General features: G+C 41.9%; 6 protein-coding genes across 6 annotated transcripts; 3 read left to right on the top strand and 3 right to left on the bottom strand.

Moving 5' to 3' along the window:
• Positions 1 to 237: 237 nt before the first annotated feature.
• Positions 238 to 1,915, bottom strand: SERLADRAFT_432289 (uncharacterized protein; the record flags this gene model as incomplete). Its single annotated transcript, XM_007312505.1, has 7 exons — positions 238 to 450; positions 499 to 706; positions 755 to 831; positions 888 to 970; positions 1,604 to 1,674; positions 1,737 to 1,861; positions 1,907 to 1,915. 7 exons carry the CDS (start codon positions 1,913 to 1,915, stop codon positions 238 to 240), a joined length of 786 nt encoding a protein of 261 aa, XP_007312567.1.
• Positions 1,916 to 6,603: 4,688 nt separating this feature from the next.
• Positions 6,604 to 8,548, bottom strand: SERLADRAFT_404746 (uncharacterized protein; the record flags this gene model as incomplete). The annotated part of the gene is made up of 9 exons (XM_007312504.1): positions 6,604 to 6,653; positions 6,816 to 6,892; positions 7,190 to 7,314; positions 7,476 to 7,531; positions 7,629 to 7,807; positions 7,894 to 7,988; positions 8,036 to 8,055; positions 8,122 to 8,296; positions 8,330 to 8,548. 9 exons carry the CDS (start codon positions 8,546 to 8,548, stop codon positions 6,604 to 6,606), a joined length of 996 nt encoding a protein of 331 aa, XP_007312566.1.
• Positions 8,549 to 9,304: 756 nt separating this feature from the next.
• Positions 9,305 to 12,796, bottom strand: SERLADRAFT_404745 (uncharacterized protein; the record flags this gene model as incomplete). Its single annotated transcript, XM_007312503.1, has 18 exons — positions 9,305 to 9,433; positions 9,597 to 9,610; positions 9,642 to 9,672; positions 9,724 to 9,858; positions 9,928 to 10,098; positions 10,149 to 10,198; positions 10,283 to 10,379; positions 10,428 to 10,532; positions 10,578 to 10,597; positions 11,301 to 11,359; positions 11,454 to 11,485; positions 11,622 to 11,668; positions 11,935 to 12,109; positions 12,168 to 12,341; positions 12,390 to 12,463; positions 12,549 to 12,565; positions 12,629 to 12,648; positions 12,785 to 12,796. 18 exons carry the CDS (start codon positions 12,794 to 12,796, stop codon positions 9,305 to 9,307), a joined length of 1,362 nt encoding a protein of 453 aa, XP_007312565.1.
• An 806-nt stretch (positions 12,797 to 13,602) lies between these two features.
• On the top strand, positions 13,603 to 13,896 carry SERLADRAFT_375892 (uncharacterized protein; the record flags this gene model as incomplete). The annotated part of the gene is made up of 1 exon (XM_007312502.1): positions 13,603 to 13,896. A coding segment is annotated over one exon (294 nt), but the record flags the coding sequence as incomplete, so codon positions are not given.
• Positions 13,897 to 16,620: 2,724 nt separating this feature from the next.
• SERLADRAFT_454969 (uncharacterized protein) lies at positions 16,621 to 17,071 on the top strand (the record flags this gene model as incomplete). The annotated part of the gene is made up of 1 exon (XM_007312501.1): positions 16,621 to 17,071. A coding segment is annotated over one exon (369 nt), but the record flags the coding sequence as incomplete, so codon positions are not given.
• Positions 17,072 to 17,178: 107 nt separating this feature from the next.
• Positions 17,179 to 17,623, top strand: SERLADRAFT_375890 (uncharacterized protein; the record flags this gene model as incomplete). The annotated part of the gene is made up of 3 exons (XM_007312500.1): positions 17,179 to 17,423; positions 17,480 to 17,528; positions 17,596 to 17,623. One exon carries the CDS (start codon positions 17,202 to 17,204, stop codon positions 17,397 to 17,399), a length of 198 nt encoding a protein of 65 aa, XP_007312562.1.
• Between the last annotated feature and the right edge of the window lie 3,788 nt (positions 17,624 to 21,411).

Raw genomic sequence — 21,411 nt, 5'->3', positions numbered from 1 at the left:
GGAGCTGGTCATACTGGATGCACCCTATGATATCATCAGCCACTGCCTTATCAACTGTATAGTACAATATGTACAAATAACCTGTAGTGGTATAAAATACCTCAATAGATCCAGGAAACTCCTCAGCAAGTCCTCCTGTTGTATATCCACAACTAACTCAGTTCTCTCCTAAGGGGTTTACCCACTCCTCCATCAATCCTCTTGCTGGTCGTTGTGTGCATCAGAGTATAAAAAATGTCAGACCACACATCTGACTCCCTTAGCTTTACTGAGGCAGTCCGAGTCAGAGACTGAGTACAACTCTTTGAAGATGATCTTGAGGGACTGAAACATTTTCTGGTTGTCTTTGACATCCTTGGAGATGGATGGAATCATCTGACTGTGGTTGGTATGTACACAGCCAACTCTGTCAAGCATAGAAGGAGGGATATCAGATGGAGCTTCATAACCCTGTGAAGTGTCAGCAATAGCGAACATATTGTAAATAAACAACCCTACCTTGGTACAATGGCGATTGTACCATAACAAGTGGAGTGCTTGAAAGGTAGAGTCAGCATCAATGCGGGTGTTCGTCTCTGTCAATAGATCCACGGTCCCAAACACGGCTAGTAGGTTGTCTGTAAGAGAATTTTGTGTTTTTGCTGGAAGACTGGTGCGGATGAATGCCATTAATGTCTCATCAGAGTTGTGGATATCCACCAGGGAGCTTCAGACAAGTGAGTAATCAGCCATTGGAAATTTGTGAAAGACATACTTGGGAATAGCATCCATAGGGATACAAATGTATATGCCATCAGATATCTTCATTCCTTTTTTGTAGTGCCTGCGGAGCTGACAACAAATGGACCATTATATGTATTATAGTATCCTGAAGATGAATTACATACCTGTGATTGCAAATCATCTGCGTTATTAATTCTGTCGCCCTTTTCAGCATGCTCTTGTTTACACTCTGTCCAAACATTGTTGGCTTAATGATCATGATCAGCTCAAAAATGCTTATTTTGAGGCAGTAATTGGTCATAAGCGGTGTGTATGACTATCTTCTCCTTTTCAGCACCTTTTTGTTGAATAGTTAGGTGTGAAACTCATTCATCTTCACCGTCATTTTCTGAAGATTCCAGATAGTGTTGTGAATCTGATAGGAGGGCTGTAAGGTCTAGGCAGGAAAGATGCCATTTGTGCAAGAAGCTCGTAGCCAAGCTGATGGAGCGGGTTAGGCGGGTTAAGGCTGGCATCAACGGTTGTATCGTAACACCATGCCCAATGTTAAGTATTTCAATTGTGTAATGTAAACTTGCTGTGCATGAAAAAATCAGGGAATGATGGAATGCAAGAATGAATGAGTGACTTACTTCAAAATCACAGAGTCAAAAAATCCGTTGGAGGATGCAATGTCAGTGCAATCAAACTGCCAAGAAATGTGGTGTTCTGAAAGCATTGATGGGGAGAATATTGAGGCCATATTGATATTGATTGGAAACAGATGGTGCATATGACTAATAGTGGGTATGATACAATCTATAACCAGATCACCCTTCACAGTTCCTAACTGTAATATTAGCCAAACAATATCCTTTGCCATAGTACAGGTCATACTCACTAAGAATGGGAGATTGTAGAAGGTTGGCCAAGTCCCATAGCAGGGTGCCCTCCATTCTGGAGATGGATACCCTGAGACCAAGTCCTGCCACCAGAATCAGTATACCCGCCTCCAGAAATCACAGCAAATTTACTGCCAATTGAATGCCAGCCATGAAAAGTTCGTTTGCTGGGCTGGGGACATGTGCAACTTCTGCATTGTAGATACCGTTGAGAGACTGTTGGGTACAGAGTTTAATGCTAGAGAAAGTGTAGCATACTAGATCAAATTCATCAGATGCTAACAGATATCAAAATGACTCACCTCTGACATTTTGTCACCAGCTGCATGTAGTTTATCATCAACAGGAAGTTGACACCAATGTCCTTCCCATTAATACCTCTATAAGGTCTCATCCAGATACTCACTCCCCTCTATTGCCAACTTTACACTATCAATCTAAATACTGGGGTTATGAATGTCCAAGTCCCAGTGAGCAGACACCAAAGTTGTGATGATGGCATTGATATTTGTGCCAGAGTTGAGCCAAGGATTGGCTCATCTTCTCCAAACACCACCACCATCTCTCCTTGACAAGGCAAATGAGACACCCCCCCTTGGACACGGCTGTTTGGACTTGGCAGGTTCATTACATCCCCCACCATTTTTGCAAAGGTGACATTGTAACAACCAAGAGTTAGTTATTCTGGCGCACAACTCAGACATAAATATTCGGAGGTATTGTTTCAATTCCTGATTGAGCCTCTCCGTTTGTCCATCAGTCTACGGATGGAACACCGTTGATAATTTAGGTTTAATGCCCAGCATCCAGCATAACTCTTTTGTAAATATGCTAGTGAATTGTGGTCCTCTATTGGAGATAACTGTTTCTGGCAATCCATGGATAGACCATACAAAATCTTTAAATAAATCTGCCGTACCGGCGGCGGTAATAGTTTTGTTGGTGGGAATGAACACTACTTCTTTGGAGAACAATCTACCACCGCCATTACTGAATCATACCCATTTGATTCAGGTAGATCCGTTGTGAAATCAACCAATATAACCTACTAAGGACCAGCTGGTATTGGATTTGGCATAAGTTTACCGGCCGGCGGTTGATGTGAATTCTTTGCCATGGCACATCTCAGACAGGATCTTATGTATTCCTGTACGTCTTTGACCATGCCAGGCCACATGTAGTTTCTGGAGATCAACTCCATTGTTTGTTGCCATCCAGGGTGCCCAGCCACTGGAGTGTCATGATGTCTGTCTATTGCCTTGATCCTTGCGGACTCCAGCACATAGATTTTGTCTTTAAAACGGAAGAGCCCATCTTCCCATAAATAGTTTTCATTGCGGTTAAGGTGCGCCTTCTCTTCTGAGGAGATGTCTTTCTTGAAGACTTCCAGAAGATCGGAATCCTGCCCAATTTGAACATTGGCAACCCTGGATTGGTCTATCAGGGTGACACCCTTGTTGTCATCTTCGATGCCATTGGCATAATCCTCTCTTCTGGATAAAATGTCTGTTTTCCCCATAGAACTTCCAGGCTTATGAATTAATTTATGATTAAACCTAGACAAGTACACCGCATAGCGGACCTGTCTTTGTTTTAAGTCTCGGGCCGTCATAAGATACTCCAGATTTTTATGATCAGTCCAAATTTTGAATTGGTGCCTAGCACCTTCTAAATAGTGTCGCCAGTGCTCTAAAGCTCTAATGATGGCCAGCATCTCCTTGTTGTAAATTTGATAGTTGCGCTCTGTAGGCGACAAACTATGTGATAAATAGGCACAAGGCCTCCAAATATCATCAAGTCATTTAATTGATAGAACAGCCCCAGTAGCAAAATCAGAAGGGTCGGTTTCTAGCCGGAACTCTTTGTCTAATTCTGGAAATGCTAATATGGGTGCCGTTGTAAACACCTGTTTGAGCTTATCAAAAGCTTCTTGTTCTTTAGTGCCCCAATGCCAAATAATATCATTTTTAGTGAGATCATTCAACAGTCTCGTTATCTTTGCAAAGTTTTCAACAAATCTTCAGTAGAAATTGCTTAAGCCAAGAAAGGCCCTAACTCCTTTGACGTGAGTAGGTTCTGGCCAATCCAATATAGCTTGAACTTTCTCAGGATCCATCCTGATTCCATTTTGGCCAATTATCATACCAAGGAAGTCTACTTCCTTTACTTTAAAGTTACATTTTTTGGGTTTGACAAATAGGTCCCGTTCCTGTAAGTGTCGAAGGACTTCTTGCACGATCCTGTCATGCTCAGCCTCATCGTCCGACTTTGTGAATATTAATAAATTGTCAATGTAAATGATGACATAGTTTTCCATATCCGCAAAGGTCTCATTCATCATGCTCTGGAAGGTCGCCGGTGAATTGGTCAACGCAAAGAACATGAGAGGCTCAGAGGGTCCTTGGTGGCATGTGAACGCGGCCTTCCAAGCATCTGCTTCTTTGATTTGTACATTATTGTACCCCCATCTAAGATCCATCTTTGTTAAGATTTTGGCACCAGCCAACTTGTCTACTAGCTGACTGATCAAAGGCAGCGGATATGTGTTTTTAACCGTGTACTCATTCAAGTAACGATAGTCCATAGTCATATGCTTTTTACCATCCTTTTTAGGAATGAAGAACATCGGGGACGTCATAGGGCTTTTGGAAGGTCTGATGTAACCCTTCCTAAGCTGTTCATCTATGAAACTTGATACCTCATCTCTTTCTGGAGCAGAGAGTGGTATTATATGTCTTTTTCTCGGTTTTAAAGTGTCCTTCAAATCTATAGCATGGTTCCAAGGCTTAGCCTCTAGGAAGCGCTCTGATATATGTTTAGAAAAGACTTTCCAGAAGTCATGGTACTTGGGAGGTACCAGCCTCTTAATCTCTTCTTTGGGTTTTACCTCGTCATCATCATTGTCAATCTTTTCTAAAGATCTAAGCTTGGCATAAATGTGACCAGCATTTATTCTTTCATTAAGCTCAGTTTGATGGACATGACTTGGCTTCCCTAAGTCATCACACTCCTGAGGGCAACATGACAATGTGACAACCTCTGTCTGCCAGTTGATCTCAGGATTGTGTTTAAATAGCCAGGTCCAGCCTAAGATTAAATTAATCTTCCCTAGTTGGGTAGCTTCAGCAGTGACTCATTCTCTGTGTCCTTGGTACTTGACAATAAAGGTATAGCTACTATAGCTACTCTAGATCACACTGATTGGGCCTGCAATGTAATGATATGACCGCCAGCGCTGCTCTTTGAGTTCCCGGTAACAAGGTCTGGAGGCCACATCTCAAAGAACATCATGGACACAGTAACCAAGGGTATGGCATGACTAAAAGAAGATATGAAGTCTTGCCCAGTGTCCCCGGAAAAGGTGGTAATCAAAACACCTGTCGGTTGAACTAGGCGTAATCAATGCAAGGCTGTCAAATCTGATGAGGAAGACAATAATGATGGAGGTAAGATTGCAGAGATCCATGCCTGAGATAAGCACTTAGAGGATAATAATTACACCAAAAACCCTCCATGGCCCATTCTAGGAGTACATCCAGTGTAAGTAATTTCTTGGGTTGTCTCTGATAAATTTGACTTTAGATATGTGTCCACAACAACTTTAAACAGCTTCTCAAAATCAAGTTACTCAAATGCAAACAGCTTGCAAAGTTACCCCCTCCTCTGACAGATATTGAGATAGCCAAATTCAAAAACAGGGACAAAGTGTTACAATACACAATTTTTGGACCTTTAAACTTCATTCTCCACTTTAACTTTCTTCCATAGTTTTCACACACTGTGCTATGCGGCACTTTCAATTTTTGTTCAAACTCCACTTTCTCTTGCTGCGCTGCTTTTCTTTATTCTTAGCTATAAGTCTTTCACGCAGTGGAGCTGGTCACATGGGCTGTGCCCTATGACATCATCAGCCACTGCCTTCATCAACTGTATAGTACACATGTACAAACAAACCTGTAGATGTATATAAACCCTGATAAATCAAGGAGACTCCTTAGCGAGTCTTCCTATTGTTTACCCACAACTAACTTGGTCCTATCATAAGGGGTAACCACTCCCACTCACTTCACTGTAGCTTGTCTAAGTTGTGCACCAAAGTATACAAACCCTTGGTTGTTACATTAAATGTCTGTACCAATTGTCTGCAAGGCTGCCTGCAGCTAAGTGCAACCCAAACTGGTCTATTTTGTGGGTGTCAGTCTAGTTATCTTGAAATGTGAGCTGGTATTGATGAACCCAAGTAGTAGGTTCTTTTTTATCTTGATAGTCGCCAAACAACAGTTCCAGCTGTTTCAAAGTTGAAGTCATTGTGGGCTGTGGTTGTACGAAAGGGTTGGGATTGATGGGTCTGGTGAATGGGTTCTTGATTCATGAAATTGTTGTTGGGGTGTTTGTTTGGAGATATTGTAAGTGAGTTTGATGATGGGAGGTTATAAGATGTTGTCTATGGGAGAATATCAGAGAGGGGAAAAACTAATGCCCTTGGATTGGGCTTTGTTATCTGTTGTATCAGACATCGTGAGAGTCAACTAATGGAGCTTTGAGTGATTTTCCCGTTGACGAGAGCTGAAACTTGCTTGGGATATCCCTATTGTCACCAAATAAAGTGGTGACAACCTGACTAAGCCTGGAAGTGAGTGCCAACTGCCTGAGTGACTGCACCAAGACCTGGGAAAGCCAGGATGTCCTGAGACTGTGTATATGTATAGTCTGGGGTGTACATAAGGTTGCAATGCATCCTTGTGCTGCTCATGGCAGGACCCTGGCCACTTCTGCTTGAGATCCCTCTCTTCCTACTTCAGCGTGCTGGAATGGGAATGGATGATCCTTAACACAAAGTCAGCCTTCCATCATCTCAGACATAGTCATCTCTGGTAGAACATGCTTGAGGTTTCCTCGGGCCCTCAAAACACTTTGTTGACAGGTTGAAAGTTGTGCAGTGTGAATTACATCTGCATATAATCACCTGTTTCAGAGGTCTGCAATACTTGGAAGACATTCAGGCCAGTGGGGAGGTCAAGGAACAAACTGATAGTGCTGACCCTAGGCCTACATGTATGTTTCATATACATACATTCAGGTATCACAAGACAATGAAATGGCAGCCTTGAGGCATCTTGACTCACGCAGGAATGAAATGAGCCAACCTTGTGCACATAATACTCTTGGTTAGAGAGATCAATAAGCGATAGAAATCTTGATATTACTTACCCTGCGCTATGCCTGGCATACATGTTTTTCCTAGTAAAATTGATAGCTGGATATTACTCTCTTGGTTGCAGGAACTTCTATATAGAACATGTAATGAAACTATTATGATTGCACATGTACAAGAGAAGACTGTTTTATAAAGAGAAGAGAAGCTATATCCTGCTTAATGAACTCCAAACTGGCGGAATTAATGATTCCCTGGATAAGCCGGATGGAAAAATATCCTTGATGTCAAGAACCTATCAACAAATACTGTGAAGTGGTCTTTGACAGAGTGAGGTATTAAATCTTACTGTAGAATATGGGGATCATGCATAAAATCAAACTCCTCCTCTTTAGGATTGATCATAAACTGTAAGTCTGTCTCACCTCACATTGAGAGCCGTTCACTGCGGTAAGTGTTGATAGGAAGGCCTGGCACAAATGCGATGCTGGGGCTATACTCAGCTTGAGAATTCCACAGATAAGGCCAAGCACCCTGTTTATCCCATGCAAACTTCTGGCAAATGGAATGAATCACATCAAAAGTCCTCAACCACATTATACCAATGGGGGCACAAAACTAGGGCTCCAAGACTTTAAAATGTTGATGACCGTTAAACTGTCCTTCCTCCAACTCATTGCTCAAAATTCCATCAGGGCCAGGCTCTTGAAGCATACCTGGATGGCGGTCAAAAGTGCCACTGAATATGCTGTTTGTGGCAATGTCCAAATACCTATGAAAAAGCTTCAACACCGCATTAGTATATCAACTATTCACTGAGGAGCAACAACTCACAGAATATTTACATTGTTTGCGGTTCTCCTGCTCACTACACAGCTTTTGCACTGTAGCAGGCTTGGATTGTTTCTGTCTTTTGGCCTTGAGCCCCTTGATGTGTATGTGGAAGTGGTCAATTACAGATTGTAAGGCTGTATGTGTCTTATTGATGCCGTGAAACACTACAAAGTTATCCGCAAAAACCCGTACAGCTGACTTGTTCCACAAGCTCCTGGAACCAAGAGAATATCAATGCAGAAATTGCTGGCCGTGCAGCAAGAGATGCATTCAATCCTTCTCTTTTGACAGGTGCTCTACATTTGAGCAAAGGCTTCTAACTCCTGTATAGTCACGGATGGAACATAGACTTTGGTCTGGCCGGCCAGATGTATAACATGAGCTGCTACCGCATGCTGTAGAAAGATTATCAATATTGATATTTACGCAAAGATATACATACCACCATCCTCTTTAACAAGTCTAGACAACGCACAGGATGCCCTGATAACTTAATGATTGGTTGGTGAATGGGAGCAATTGTATTACCTTTGCACATTTGCAGTTGATTATTGTTCACAATTGCATCTTTGCACTCTGCTACCAACTTTTGCAATCCTTGCATAAGTTTGAATAAGTTGTGTAAATCTTGACCTTGATAATGTGCTGGACCTGACTGAATGTGGCTTGTAGGAATATCCCCCAGCAGATTGGCATCAGCACCCTCCAACAACACACAGAGAGGGTGATCACTGACATTTTGCACTAGTTCTGCATCACCACAGTCTTCCTTTGATATTTTTGCCGTGTTCTCGCCAATTAACTCTATTTCCATATTGGCACTTAGATACATGCCTTCAATCAAAGAGTTGTCTTTGCCATCAAGATGGTCCTCAGTTTTCTTACTGCAGGCATCCACTGGGGAAGATTCCATGCAGACAGGCTGCTCGCTGCTTGCAGATGGTACCTGGTCCATATGAGGGGACTTCCGGCTGACTTTGATGTACTGAGGGTATCTAGACCTAGGTTGGAGTGAGAGACCACACTCCACCCTTGCATCATTGTGAAAGACTACTATTGTTATTGTTGTACTGTATATGCGGTGGGCCAAGAGTTGGTGCCATAGGGCTTCAGAAGGGGCGTGGCAGATATTTAGTGGGAGGGGAGCAGTTGTAATTTTGTTGAGTAGGTGTTTGTTTGGGGTCCACCAATAGAGGATTTATGGTGATGGCTTATGGGAGTAACTCTAGAGATTGTGCCGTTGTAGTGTGTCTGGGAATCGGCCTTGGTAGGATGGATATCAGGAAAAACCTAGTTTCCTTTTATAGCTATCATAGCTGTCATAGTGCTATATAGGGAAAATAGTAGCTATAGTATGCCTAGACAAGTCCCTATTATATAGCTCTATATAGCAGGGCTATTTTGAGATGTTTGCTATACCAGCTATAGTATCACAGAAGTGATATATACAATCCATCTCTACTATGGCTGCGCTCATAGAATATAATAGATATAACAACCATCAATGGTTATTTCAAAATGGTCATATTATATATGTTCCACAAGCTTATCATAGTTTTCAAATTCTTTCAGTTTTGTTCACTATTATTATAGTTTCCATACTCTCTCAGTTTTATTTACTATTATTATAGCATCCTAGCCAGAGATCATATGCAGAGAGTCTATTATAGTATATTTCTGATACCATATAATGACATACATGTATCAACAATTATAAGGATGCTGAATCTACAAGCACTGCATAATCAACCTCATCCTCCCAGTAGTTGTCCTCTTGTGCATTCGGGTACTGTGGGTGACGCTGTTGGCTGTGTGTGGTGTAGTGCTTGTGAGTGTTGTTCTAAAATAATTTGGTAGGCTACTCACAGAATATTGTTGTAAGTGTTTTACAAAACTGCAAAAACCACCTAGGAGCCTTCCTTTGTAGCTCTTCTAACCTGGACAGATAATATAAATATCTGATAAACACTTGTGAGTAAAGGTAGAGTTGATATTGAATTTACCTGGGCCTGTAGACCTGTTCAGAAAATTCAAGGTGGTGCGAACACCTTTTGCAAGTTCATGAAGACAGTTTTCGACCTGTGAAATATAGAGTGAGGAAAAATCATGTATATTACATTACAAACTCACAGCTGTAACAGCCAAGGCAATTAATGGCAAAGGTGAGTCTTTGAAATCACTTGGATAGAGGACACCCTCCCCCTTCTTATGGAACCACTGAACCTGAACTAGTAGCTTGATGATGCAATGTCCAAAAGGTTTTTGCTTATCATATGATTAAGTCTGAAATACATAGTCATAAAATGTTTAAGAAGAGTACATATGAACACTTACAGAAACATCCAAACCACCAAATGTAAAGACACCTTTTCCATTACTCAACAACCACTCCATTATAGTATGTACTTCCTCTGGAAGCTTGTTTTTGAGGGTGTATTCTGAGAGAATGAGTATCCTAGCCTTTTGTTTGACTTCACCTCTAAGCTGAGCTGCAGCCGTCCACACCTGTTTAAAATTTTAATATTAGTAATATTGGAAGCATTGTTCTCACTCACATAATCAATGAGTCTACTTTTTTTCTGCTCGTTCCTTGCATTCTCCAAATCTACTATGGTAGTCTTGCATAGTGAAGAACAACTTGCAACTTTGATGATCACATTCTAAACAGGTTCATCTCATTCATCAGTACCTGGGAAGCCTTTCACAGTAGAAAGAATGACACACATTTGAGAATGTCCTGCTTTAGCCAGCCTGGAGCTGGTGGGGCTAAAGCTAGTGATGACGGCCTGTGTAGAATATAAGCCTTATAATCTTTAAACATATTGCACACTTACCTTGGAATCTCTGGAAGGTGTTAATGAAGGAGAACTATTGCTATTCCTTTTACGCTTATTGTTAACCAACCGGACACTTTCAGCTGGTGATGCAGTAATCTGTATCTGTATATGTGGATCAGTGAACTAGAAAAAAAAGGTAAAACTCACATCAGTATGCAATGATGACACTATTTGTTCATAGCAAGGATTGTCCAGCTCCTGGGTCAATGAAGGTCAGAGAGTAACTTGCTGTGAGCTTTCTTCTGATGATGTTGCATTAGTAAAGCTTATAGCTAAGGTTGAGTTACTTGCCTGTCAAGCATCTAAAGGTCTGCATAATAAATCTATGTGAAACTCAGCCGCTGCCCAAGAGGCTATAGAAACGACTATATTATTTACCTATGTGAAACTACAATTGATGTTAGTTTAAGGTGATCTCTAATAAATGTAATGTAACATACCTCAGCCGCTGCCCAAGAGGCTATAGAAATGACTGAGGTATTTCTATACTAAGCCCCCTACTACTTATAGTCGGAGGTGCTACTCGCTACAGTATAATGACTCCTAGGATTACAATTGTGCTCCTAGGAGAACAATGGTGACTCCATGGAGTGGTGGCTACGCTCCATGGAGAACAATGGCTGCTTTGGCAGAGACCGGGTTTATCCGGTTTTGTCACTGCATCAGAGCATCTTCATCTTCTAGTTCCTCTTCCATGCTATTCCTGGCTCTTTTATGAAGAGGTTCATCTTCACTATCAACGTCAGGCCTATTCTAGTCTCCTTCTTCCTCATCATCCTCAGCCTCCACCATGTGAGCTGCTTTCTGACAAATATCTGGGAAGTGTACTATGTAATAGACATGATACATAACACATATTAAATGACTCACCTGCTAGCCTGTCAGCATTTGCATCCTTTCCAGATGCTTGCAACTTCTTCATCAGTTGGCTGTATAAGATTTCTTCATCTTGTGTAAGCCCATCAGAAGAGTTTGATGTCCCTTGAGCCCTGGAATGTTTAGTTAAAGGCTTCTTGGACTTACTCCCCTGAGTTTTGTTCTGTCCAGATCTTGTCCTAGCAGCCATCACCAAAATAGTAGACAGAGACAGAGGTAAAAATATAAAAAATGAGGAATTAGCAAACAGTGGAACATTTCATCCCTCACACCTTTCAACTTTCTTCTCAAAAGTGATACAACAAACAAATATACACTAGTACAATTAGTGACAAACTCTGGATCAAACAATTGGTAAACATCTAAGAGTATCAAGGTCAAAAAAACAAAATGCAGTACAAAGTCCATGGTTATCAATGTAAAGAAGAATGACCAGCCCATCCATTTTGCCCATTCCTCCAATTATCCATCTCCTTGTCAGTTTGCAAGACAATTGAGCCCCTCTGCCCTCTGAAGTGCAAGTTAAAATGAGTTATATCACATGAGCGAAAGAGCACAATATCCCCCTCTCTCATCTATAACACCAGGCCAGGCTCAACAAGGCAAAGCTCTCCCCCTTCATGCTTACCCAGTGGTATGACTAGACAAAAGAGTTGGTCCTTGGCATCCCTGTGAGCCTTGGTTGAAACATTGATATTGACCACAAGACCTAAGAATGGGCAGACAGCAGAGGCATTGTTACCAGGGAGTAACTCAGCATGTTGTCTGAGTACCAAATATTCAGCAGGTAGATAAGTAGCAAGCTACATCAATGGTATCAGCAGATTATCCTGTAAATTAATCAGAAACAATATCACTCACTATTTCATTTATCCATTCAAAAAGATCAGCAAATACTGTTTTAAGTCTCTGGTCAATGTCAGCGTGGTCTTGAATCTCCTTGGACGTATAGGGGATAAGCTGCAAATAATTTGTTCTCGAGGCATACTTTCTCTTCATCATCAAAGGGGGAATATCATTGGGTGCGTCATTTCCCTTCATTGATTCAGCATAGTTTGTAAATGGAAAAAAAAAAGAGCTCACTTTTGTACAATGGCGGTTGTACCAAGAGAAATGTAGAGCTTCAAATGTGAAGCCTTCACCTTCAACAGCTGAGTCTACATGATGTAGAGATGTGCTCAAACCGTTTCTTAGACGGCTTAGGCTGAGGGAGATCCCTTCAAAGGTTTGCCAGGGAGATACCTTGCTGAGAGCGAAGACTAGCATACAAACATAAACATCAGAAAAAAATGATAATTATTCGTAACAATTTTTTTACTTACCTTTGGGACTTGGCAACGAGCTGGATGTAGCTGATCATCAGCAAAAAGTTGACACCTATGGTCAGACTGTCCATTCTTTCATGGCTCATTGGGTATTCATCATTGCAATCATATACGGTGAGTGCTGATACTGAGGTGGAATGAACAGAGACTTACTATTTTTCTCATAGTGATTATCGGCTTTTTGCAATAGCAACCTGTTGATTCCATGCAGTGTGAGAAAAGAGATCAGCTGTTGTCCCCTTTCTCATACTGCATGGAACAATGCAACTGCACACGTCCAACTATGGATGTGGGCGGCTCTCCGCTTATCATCTTTTGAATCATTCTCTTCCTTGCCCGCCCGCTTACACCTACATATTGGTGCAAATATTTAGATATGAAGTGAGTTTCATGGGTTTTTTTTAACTACTTACTTGGTTGGCTGAGTACTGAGACATATTTCAGCAGAACATCCCATTCTCAGTCTGCAAAAACGCACCTGTCCCCCATGTACACAATATCCTCCACTTCCACTGTAAATGGTGCTACCTACTGGTATACCCCCCCTATTACTCGGTCAAAGTCCTCTCCTGGACCAGAGGGTAAGTCAGTTATTTAATTTCAAAAATTACCTGATGGCAATGCACAGCTACTCAACAACAATATTTTGCCACTCCCCCGAGTAATCTATCAACATCCACTCTTTCAACGTCCACCCATACTGCACCAATCACTACATCTGAGGATCAAGTCCAGCCCATCATTAAGCAAATTGTTAGGCACTTGAAGTATAATTCTCAGGACGTATATGTCCAGGTGAGAAATCATTGTCTGGCTACATTCCTGATCTGATTTTTCCCCCTAGCAATTCTATATCGAACCATCAAGTTTCCCTGAGTTTGTGGACAAGCTCAGAGAAAGTGACTACAGCACTCTAAGGTATGCTTTTTTGTGAGTGAATATACTGTACTTATGTCCTTACTTCCAGATATATGTATGACCATGTGAAAGGCATCTTGCAACTGAGCATGCCTACTCCTGTACATGAAGTTTTCATTGAGCGCCTCAGTGAACTTTTACAGGGGCAACTGTCAGGCCTTATCAGACGGTCAGATGGGAAGTTCAAGTTGAGTTCTAATACATCCAAGTTCCTCTGGCAAGGTCAAATCACCACTGTACCCGACTTAGCCCTCAAGTTCCAAAGCCTCAACCCTAGCACTGAGTGGCAGGACTTGTTCATTGTCGAGGTCTCCCACTCCCAATCGCTTGGGGATGTCACCCAGAAGGTGAAAAAGTACTGGGAGGAGTTCCCCCACCTTGTTGGCATTCTAGTGGTCAAATTCTACGAGTCCCACAAATACGCAAAGCCCCAATATGGGTACGCTGAACCCATCAACATGCAGTATTGGTACAACTTACAAAAGGATGACAATATCAAATATGGCCCTCTGAGGACAGCTGACGGCGTAACATTGGCGGGTAGATTTGTGGTGGATATGTACCTGTATGAAAAGGACCCAAAGGTTGTAGGGAAGGAGGGCTATGCACGGAATCTTCCTACGCCCGTAGTACTGGTGCGTCCCCTCTTGATCACAACCTTCTTTGACTCATATAATATATGTACAAAGGGTGGTACCTAATATAGATGTGGGCCAACTCTATCCCACTCAAGCCCAGAAAGACGAATTCAACAAAGTTTTCAATTGTGTTATTACCAGGTCAATTATGGAGACAGAGAAGATTATGAGGAGTGCACCCCAGACTGTCACTAACCTAGAAGCTGAAAGTGCAGCTGCTCAGATAGCAGCGCTAGAGGTTGCTACCCAGAATTTGATAGAAAACCGCACTGGTCGTCCTCTTCAGACTGGTACCCATTTGAGCACGCCCACTACTATTCTACCTACTCCCCATTTGCACCCCCAAGTATTGCCTAAAGGGATATCTCCCGTTGATCTCTCAGTCTTCAATATCCAGCTAGATTTTGACGATTTTCTTCAGGCTTTTCAAGGATCTGTAGCTGATCTGGCACATAGACATTTTCAGGATCATTATAATACCCCCCAAAGTTGTGCTAAGGCAGCTAGGAGAAAGAGTCCTTTTCACTCTGAAGAAGAAGTGGGTCGGCTTGTTTGACAGAAATTGGGGGTAGGTAGCTCCAGCAACAATGTCACAAGGAGGAAGTGAAAAACAGACATGGACAACATTATATGTATTACTTCTCTTGTTCTTGTACTCTGTGCGTGTAAACAATATTGTACTTAGACATGTACGACTTCTATTTGTATTAGAACAAGTAAATTCTATGTTTTACCACTAAGTATTTTCAATTTGGGATATTGCCGGTGCAGATTGAGGTGTTACGTCTTGACAGCATATTTAAAAATGGGTCCTAGATAATCAAAGGTATCAATTTCATATTAACTGGTGTTATTATTTCATAAATTGACTGGATGTGTATGGTGTAATATAGGTTCAAGGAAAAAATGGCACACGTACCAAGTATGGTTGATCGCACATGTCCTGCATGTGGAAAACTTTTGAAAACACCACAAGGTGTCATGGCTCACCTATCAATGTCAGCAATGTGTGCTTTGTATAGGAAATGAAAGAGAAGAGAACTTGAGGCAGACAACCTAAGCCCTGAACAAGTAGTATTTGATGAAGTCAACTTAGATGAAAATGTTTACGACCAAGAAGATTATGACTCAGATGGGTCAGAAGATATATTCCTCAACAGCTTACAAGAACCATTTAACAATTTCCTGAATAATCCTGCAATGCAAGGCAACACCCAGGATAACTTGAACCCTGACCCAGAGATACAGGCTAGCAGTTCACGTCACCCCCATTCCCTGCACTTTAATCTGGATGACAATGATGATGATGATGAAAGAGTAGTGGAACAAAATGAGAATGCTGGCAAGGTTATAAGGGTGGATCTGGATGCTCATAATAAATGGAGGGAGAGTTTTCACCAGTTCCATCAAGATGACGATGAAATGGACGTTGATCTTCCAGATAATAGATGGGCTCCATTTTCAACAGAATTAGACTGTAAATTTGCACATTTGGCATTGCAGGAGGGGGTTGGCCAGAAATCTCTTGACAGATTACTGGCAATTCCTGAAGTGAGTGACGTCTCCACACTTTGATTCATGTTTTATGTTAACTGACCTCCAACCTTTACACCAGCTTTCCCAGAGACTGGGCCTTTCTTATCAAAATAGCAGAAGCCTTCTAAAGAAAAACACCTTATACAATATAGAGACCCCTTACAAGCCATTGTGTCTTTGTTGGGCAATCCAGCACATGCAACAGACATAGTCTATAAACCCTCAAGAATATTCACAAACAGCAACAGGGATGATCATATATTTAATGAGATGTGGACTGGCAAATGGTGGCATTCTGTACAGGTTAATATATTCACGCCAGTGGTTGTTTTCTAAATTTCATACTTATTTCTTTGATTTTAGGCTCTTCTACCTCAGGGAGAATCTGTTGCTCCTGTTATAATAGCGACAGACAAAACTTGGTTGACTCAGTTCTCAGGCGACAAGTCTGCATATCCAGTGTATCTTACACTAGGCAATATACCCAGCCCTATTAGGCGCAAACCCTCTCAGCACGCTTGTGTACTTATTGGATATCTGTCTGTCAATAAATTGGTGAAAAAAGGCTTGACAACGGAGGAGAAGACAGCACGTGTTCAAAGACTTTTCCATGCCTCAGTATGGACAATTTTGGAGCCACTTATTGAGGCTGGACATAAAGGAATGGAGGTTACAGGTGGAGATGGTGCAGTGAGAAAAATTCACCCTATTCTTGCTTGCTATGTTGCCGACTATCCTGAGCAATGTCTGGTGACTTGCTCAAAGTATGGAACATGTCCCAAGTGCAGGCATCCAGCAACAGACCTTGAAAATAAAGCAGCTGGGGAACTACTATAGAAGTTGTTGATTCACGCTTTCTGGATACCTCAGTCCTCGTACAAGAGACTGAGGTAAGTTTATACATACATATATACTCTTGTATTTACTGAAAGCTACTACCTAGTATCACTTTGTTACAGATACAAAAACTACAGGTTATGAGTCCTACAAACTTTTCGGAAATAACACTAGCTGCTGGAGGTGTCACCACAGCAAGTGTCCCAAAACTAAAAGACGACAGTAGTAATTGGGGAGCCTACAAGACTAGAATGCTAGCCAGCGTGGCAGCTTGTGGCTTAATGAGATACCTTAGTGGTACAGCCAGACCCCCAAGGCCACTTAAGCTCAATACTGATGGAGCGCCTGTAAAACCCAACGGATCACTGGCTGACGAAGACGATGTTGAGGAGTACGAGATGAAAGTCAATTCTCACATCCAAAAGCACACCATAGTGATGCAACAAATGGTTGCATCTATGTCAGACATGATGCTTGCCAGAACACAAGCAAGCGGGAAAGCAAACACTGCTGCAGGAATGTGGGAAGAACTCTGTCGGTATCATGAGCACAAAAGCAAAATTGTTCAAGTGGACATGCGTCAAAAACTCCAAGACTTACGATGCACCGACAAAACTGATATCAGGACCCATCTTGGCGAAATGATAAAATTGAGAGCCGAACTGGCAGGCATAGGCGCTTCGGTAGACAACTGGGACTTCTCAGCCATGATCCTATCATCGCTACTAGAATCTTACTGCCCCATCCTCACATCCATGATAACCGCTGCTCGAATCTCTTGGAATACCCTCTCTCCCAAAGACATAATTGGCCACCTCATAGATGAGGCGGATCACTGAAAAACTGTTGAAGCTGCAAAGAAACAAGAAGGAGAATCAGCATTAACGGCCAAAACAAAAGATAAAAAGAAGGGCCCTACTTGCTATAACTGTGGCAAAATAGGCCATATTGCTCGGAACTGCCGAAAACTGAAGAAAGAAAAGATAGAAAATGGCAATCAGAAAAAAGACAAAGAAAAGGCTGAAAAACATACCAAAAAGAAAGAAACAGCTGTTGTAGCAGCAACTGTAGAATCGTCAGACAACGAAATATACGCCTTTTCTGTATCCGTGAACGAAGCTCCAACCTCAATTGATGAGGATGAGACATGGGCTTGCAGACCGTTCAGCGCCATAGTAGACTGTGGGGCTAGTAGGCATTTTTGTCCGTATTGGGATTTATTCACGGACTATAGAGATATAAGTCCGAAACCAATTCACACTGCAGGCGGACCCCCGCTATATGCAACTGGACAAGGGAACATAACCCTAAGACTCCCAAATGGATCCAAACAAACAACAACAACGCTGAAAGACGCGCTATATGTCACCCAAATGTCAAAGATCCTAATATCGGCCAGCTGAATGGATAAGGCGGGATATGTGATACATGTAGAAAACTGTTTCTGTTGAATCCTATCCCCAGAGCCAAACTGTTGTCCTATAGCGAAGATACCTGTGAAAGCAGGATTATACCAAATCATAGAAGACCCCCCGTCGAAAGACCACCATGCCAATACAGCGACAAAGATGACTATAGACCAACTCCACCACTGCTTAGGTCATATAGCGACTAAATCAGCCAGAGACTTAATAACGTCAAACATGGTCAAGGGCATAGAAATCAACGAAACATCAGAAGAACACTTCTGTGACGCATGTGCAAGAGCCAAAGCAGACCAAAAACCTTTCCCTAGCGAATCACATAATTGTTTGACCAAATACGGCGAAAAAATCCATACGGACCTGTGGGGCCCAGCATCAGTACAAGATATAAGTGGGAAGAAATATATGCTCACACTTACTGATGACTTCTCCAGGGAAAGCCACATTTGCCTACTGGCAACCAAAGATGAAGCCCTAAAATACTACATGCATTTTGAGGCCTGGCTAGCGACACAAAAAGATGGCACTAAAATAAAGAAATTGAGATCAGATTGAGGAGGGGAATACCTCAGTAACAAATTCAACACTCACCTGAAGAAGCAGGGAACTGAGAGAGAACTCACAGTTCATGACTCCCCACAACAGAACGGAGTTGCTGAATGCCTCAACAGAACAATTGTTGAACATGCCAGAGCAATGCTAATCCAAGCAAAACTCCCAAAGTATCTATGGGGCAAAGCCGTCAGACACGCTAATTGGATACAAAATTGATCACCTACTCGTGCCCTGAAAGACAAAACTCCGCACGAAGTTGCTCACGGCAACAAACCTGACTTATTGAATCTTCATGAATTCGGAGCCATCGTCTATGTACAGTTAGAAGAACCAGACAAGTTGGGCCCCAAAGCCGTAGTCACCGGATTTCTTGACTACGGCCTTGAAAGCAAAGGGTACCGTATATACTGGCCTGAAAAGCGTAAGGTCAGTGTAGAACAAAACATCATTTTTATAAGTAAACCCCTACCAGACAATGCTGGAAACGAGGGGGAGTTGTACCAGGTTTTAACACACAACCTGAAAAACTCGTCCCACATTGTCAAGAACGATGCCAAACCTGAAAAGGAAGCATCAGAGAAGACAAATAACCAGGAATCAGAACTTCCTTCTCATCCCTCCATACCAAAAGCTGTCAACACGGTTGAGACAGCATCTACACACCCGCGGCGGGAAACAGCCACAAAGCCACCTGGATATTATAGGAATTTGCACGAGGGACGTAACACAGCTATAATAAACCTAAGTGAAACTCAGCCGCTGCCCGAGAGGCTATAGAAACAACTTTATTATTTACCTAAGTGAAACTACAATAGATGTTAGTTTAAGGTGATCTCTAATAAATGTAATGTAACATACCTCAGCCGCTGCCCGAGAGACTATAGAAATGACTGAGGTATTCCTATACTAAACCCCCTACTACTTATAGTCGGAGGTGCTACTCGCTACAGTATAATGACTCCTAGGAGAACAATGGTTACTCCATGGCTTCAGCAGAGACCGGGTTTATCCGGTTTTGTCACTCCCACTTGAGTGCAACTGTAGTCCTCAACTGGTATCTTCTCCCACTGCACTTGAGTCCTCTACCATAATTCATGAATCCCATTTGGAAGATTTTGATACCCTTCAAGCCTCCTCTTGAGACAACCCCAAAGATGTTCAATAGGGTTTAGGTCAGGAGTTCACAAAATTAGCTGTCAACCATGCAATATTCCATCGCCACCACAAAGACAAAAACACTGTGCCTTCAGTGTTAACAGATGATATAGTCATCACATCTGGATCCATCTGTCTATTAAAGAGTTCAAAGACAAACTTTCACACCATTATGAAGTATCTGATTTAGGTGAGATTAAATGGTTACTAGGATTCAAGGTAGACTACAAGCAAGAATCCCGCATCATTTCAATATTGCAAATAGCATATCATGGAAATGACCAATCACTGGCCACACCTAAACAATATGACAAGATGCGCAATAACCCATACCAAAAGGCTGTAGGATGCCTCATATGGATACCACTTGGATTACGCCCAGATATAGCTTTCACTACAAAAATCCTGGCTCAGTTAAACCAGAATCCAGGTAAACTCCACTGAGAATCAGTGGAACAAGTCATTAGGTACCTCAAGGGAACTTGTGAATTGACTCTGAAGTCATTTAAGGGTGAAAAATCTATCCTGTTATATACTGATGCAGATCATGCTTTGCAGGAACACCGTCACTCTATCTCTGGACATATATTATTTTATACAGGTCTCTCAATTGTCTGGGGTGCAAAGAAACAGTCCGTAATTGCTCTTTCAAGCACCAAAGCTGAGTACATAGCAGCCACTGTTACAACCAAGAGTTTGTATACTCTGGCGCACAACTCAGACAAAGCTACAAAAAAGTGAGGGGAGTGGTTACTCTTTAGATAGGACCAAGTTTGTTGTGGGTAAACAACAGGAGGACCCACTGAGGAGTCTCCTTGATCTATTGAGGTATATATACTACTACAGGTTTGTTTGTACATGTGTACTATACAGTTTAATGAAGGTAGTGACTGATGATATCATGGGGCACAACCGGTGTGACCAGCTCCACTGTGTGAGATACTTGTAGCTAAGAATAAAGAAAAGCAGTGTAGTACAAGAAAGTGGAGTTTTTTGAACAAAATAGAAAGTGCCACATGGCACACAGTGTGAAAACTACAGAAGAAAGTTAAAGAGGAGAATGAAAGTTAAAGGTCCAAAAATTGTGTATTGTAACAGCCACTCATGCTATCAAAGACGTCTTCTGGCTACAAAGCTTCATCAGCAAAATTTGATCACCCATAGATGAAACCACAGTGCTATACTGTGGCAACCAAAGTGCCATAGCACTATCAAAAAACAACCAGTTCCACCCTCAAATGAAGCACATCAATATTTGTTACCACTTCATTCAAGAAGGTGTAGCAAATGATTAAGTTACTCTATTATTCTGGTCTACAGATGATAGCTTATCTATTTACTAAAGCTCTACCTGGAGTCAAACACGAGAAATTTGTTGACATGATTAGACTATGCTATGATTGAAGGGGAGTGTTGAGTTACAATAATTGCTTACATAGACTCAGTAATATTTTTGATTTCTTGCTTAATAATATGCAAGGCCACATAGTGTAGAAACTTTGGTTATAACACTGACCAGGCCGGGCACTTGCCTGTGCCAGTCGGGAGAATGGTTGATAGCCTAATAAGCAGAACACCCCCTGACAACTGTTTGGCATCTAATACCCTACTGGGAAGAGGTAGATCCACAGAACAGCTAGCGGGAACCCCCAGTTACTGTTTTTACAACACACAAAGAACAAGTCACCATATCAGCGCAACCCAAACAACCAGTAGA

This window comes from Serpula lacrymans (genome assembly GCF_000218685.1).
Source record: "Serpula lacrymans var. lacrymans S7.9 unplaced genomic scaffold SERLAscaffold_1, whole genome shotgun sequence".
In the NCBI taxonomy this organism is placed as follows: Eukaryota; Fungi; Basidiomycota; class Agaricomycetes; order Boletales; family Serpulaceae; genus Serpula; species Serpula lacrymans.
Note: the sequence above shows the minus strand (reverse complement) of the source record. Positions and strands in the feature narration are given on the sequence as shown.